Source organism: Oncorhynchus keta, unplaced genomic scaffold, assembly GCF_023373465.1.
Source record: "Oncorhynchus keta strain PuntledgeMale-10-30-2019 unplaced genomic scaffold, Oket_V2 Un_contig_7654_pilon_pilon, whole genome shotgun sequence".
Lineage (NCBI taxonomy): Eukaryota > Metazoa > Chordata > Actinopteri > Salmoniformes > Salmonidae > Oncorhynchus > Oncorhynchus keta.
Genome location: NW_026289597.1, coordinates 20,001 through 23,666, shown reverse-complemented (window position 1 = coordinate 23,666; position 3,666 = coordinate 20,001). Strand labels below are relative to the sequence as shown.

The 3,666-nt window shown below is 41.1% G+C and overlaps 1 protein-coding gene across 1 annotated transcript in view; it reads right to left on the bottom strand.

Moving 5' to 3' along the window:
• Positions 1-2,189: 2,189 nt before the first annotated feature.
• Positions 2,190-3,666, bottom strand: part of LOC127926500 (alpha-actinin-1-like) — a gene marked incomplete at its 5' end in the record, with an annotated part of 6,597 nt that continues 5,120 nt past the window's right edge. Inside the window, one exon of the mRNA XM_052511879.1 lies at positions 2,190-2,336. Within this exon, the coding sequence (XP_052367839.1) occupies positions 2,215-2,336 (122 nt within the window). The remainder of the gene's footprint in view (positions 2,337-3,666) is intronic.

Here is a 3,666-nt window from a genome sequence, read left to right as displayed (position 1 = left end):
CTCACAGTGAAATGCTGAATACAACAGGTGTAGTAGACCTCACAGTGAAATGCTGAATACAACAGGTGTAGTAGACCTTACAGTGAAATGCTGAATACAACAGGTGTAGTAGACCTTACAGTGAAATGCTGAATACAACAGGTGTAGTAGACCTTACAGTGAAATGCTGAATACAACAGGTGTAGTAAACCTCACAGTGAAATGCTGAATACAACAGGTGTAGGTAGACCTCACAGTGAAATGCTGAATACAACAGGTGTAGTAGACCTTACAGTGAAATGCTGAATACAACAGGTGTAGTAGACCTTACAGTGAAATGCTGAATACAACAGGTGTAGTAGACCTCACAGTGAAATGCTGAATACAACAGGTGTAGTAGACCTTACAGTGAAATGCCGAATACAACAGGTGTAGTAGACCTCACAGTGAAATGCTGAATACAACAGGTGTAGTAAACCTCACAGTGAAATGCTGAATACAACAGGTGTAGTAGACCTCACAGTGAAATGCTGAATACAACAGGTGTAGTAGACCTTACAGTGAAATGCTGAATACAACAGGTGTAGTAGACCTTACAGTGAAATGCTGAATACAACAGGTGTAGTAGACCTACAGTGAAATGATGAATACAACAGGTGTAGTAGACCTTACAGTGAAATGCTGAATACAACAGGTGTAGTAGACCTCACAGTGAAATGCTGAATACAACAGGTGTAGTAGACCTCACAGTGAAATGCTGAATACAACAGGTGTAGTAGACCTTACAGTGAAATGCTGAATACAACAGGTGTAGTAGACCTTACAGTGAAATGCTGAATACAACAGGTGTAGTAGACCTTACAGTGAAATGCTGAATACAAACAGGTGTAGTAGACAGGTGTAGATAGACCTTACAGTGAAATGCTGAATACAACAGGTGTAGTAGACCTTACAGTGAAATGCTGAATACAACAGGTGTAGTAGACCTCACAGTGAAATGCTGAATACAACAGGTGTAGTAGACCTCACAGTGAAATGCTGAATACAACAGGTGTAGTAGACCTCACAGTGAAATGCTGAATACAACAGGTGTAGTAGACCTCACAGTGAAATGCTGAATACAACAGGTGTAGTAGACCTCACAGTGAAATGCTGAATACAACAGGTGTAGTAGACCTTACAGTGAAATGATGAATTCAACAGGTGTAGTAGACCTTACAGTGAAATGCCGAATACAACAGGTGTAGTAGACCTCACAGTGAAATGCTGAATACAACAGGTGTAGTAGACCTCACAGTGAAATGTTGAATACAACAGGTGTAGTAGACCTTACAGTGAAATGCTGAATACAACAGGTGTAGTAGACCTTACAGTGAAATGCCGAATACAACAGGTGTAGTAGACCTTACAGTGAAATGCTGAATACAACAGGTGTAGATAGACCTTACAGTGAAATGCTGAATACAACAGGTGTAGACCTCACAGTGAAATGCTGAATACAACAGGTGTAGTAGACCTCACAGTGAAATGCTGAATACAACAGGTGTAGTAGACCTCACAGTGAAATGCTGAATACAACAGGTGTAGTAGACCTTACAGTGAAATGCTGAATACAACAGGTGTAGATAGACCAGTTAAATGCTGAATACAACAGGTGTAGATAGACCAGTTAAATGCTGAATACAACAGGTGTAGATAGACCAGTTAAATGCTGAATACAACAGGTGTAGATAGACCAGTTAAATGCTTACTTACAAGCCCCGTAACCAACAATGCAGTTTTAAGAAAAATAAGTGGTAAGAAAGTATTACAATTGTCAAAAGTTTGGACACACCTACTCATTCAAGGGTGTTTTTCTTAATTTGTACTATTTTTACATTGTATAATAATAGTGAAGACATCAACACTATGAAATAACACATATGGAGTCATGTCCTCCCTCTACCCATCCATCCCTCCCTCCTCCCTCCTCCCTCCCTCCCTACCCCCTCCCTCCCTCCCTCCCTACCCCTCCCCCCTCCCTACCCCTCCCTCCTCCCTCTACCCATCTCTCCCTCCCCTCCCTCCCCTCCCTACCCCTCCCTCCCTCTGCCCATCCCTCCCCCTCCCTCTACCCCTCCCTCCTCCCTCCCTCCCTACCCTTCCCTCCCTCCCTCTACCCATCCCTCCCCTCCCTCCCCCTCCCTCCCTCCCTCCTTCCTTACTTTAACTCCTGAGCGATGGCAGCTATCTGCTCTACGCGGTCCTGGTGCGCGGCCAGGTCGCTCTCCCGAAGGCCTCGTGTTTCTTCAGCAGAGCCTTGATCTCAGACAGAGAGGCCGTCTCAAAGTCCCGCGCCTGCAGCATCTCCTCCTTACCTGCAGGGGGAGACACACATCACAGACATTACACATCAATATAAAGGCCTAATGGAAAATGGATGAAGTAGTAGACTAATACAGAATCTACAGTATGTTGAACAAAGACAGCCTAAAGAGGATACATGTTGGAGGTGCTGCACACAGTGGTCTTCAATTCCCATATCAAATCATTAATATGGTTAAACAATTAAAGGGGCAGTTTGCAGTTACTGTACATCCAGTTTTGGACTTATAAATTAATGATGTGTACTCATTGATGATGTGTACTCATTGATGATGTGTACTCATTGATGATGTGTACTCGATGTGTACTGATGATGTGTACTCATTGATGATGTGTACTCATTGATGTGTACTCATTGATGATGTGTACTCATTGATGTGTACTCATTGATGATGTGTACTCATTGATGTGTACTCATTGATGATGTACTCATTGATGTACTCATTGACTCGTGATACTCATTGATGATGTGTACTCATGATGATGTACTCATTGATGATGTGTACTCATTGATGATGTGTACTCATTGATGTGTACTCATTGATGATGTGTACTCATTGATGATGTGTACACATTGATGTGTACTCATTGATGTACTCATGATGATGATGATGTGTACTCATTGATGTGTACTCATTGATGATGTGTACTCATTGATGATGTGTACACATTGATGTACTCATTGATGTGTACTCATTGATGATGTGTACTCATTGATGATGTGTACTCATTGATGTGTACTCATTGATGATGTGTACTCATTGATGTGTACTCATTGATGATGTACTCATTGATGTACTCGTGATGATGTGTACTCATTGATGTGTACTCATTGATGTGTACTAATTGATGTGTACTCTTTGATGTGTACTCATTGATGTGTACTAATTGATGTGTACTCTTTGATGATGTGTACTCATTGATGATGTACTCATTGATGTGTACTCATTGATGACGTACTCATTGATGATGTGTACTCATTGATGATGTACTCATTGATGATGTGTACTCATTGATGATGTGTACTCATTGATGATGTGTACTCATTGATGATGTGTACTCATTGATGATGTGTACTCATTGATGATGTGTACTCATTGATGTGTACTCATTGATGATGTGTACTCATTGATGATGTGTACTCATGATGATGTACTCATTGATGACGTACTCATTGATGACGTGTACTCATTGATGATGTGTACTCATTGATGATGTGTACTCATTGATGATGTGTACTCATTGATGATGTGTACTCATTGATGATGTGTTTAAACATGTTTAAAACTACAATTTTGATATCATGGCTGGTCAGTCCTTAAA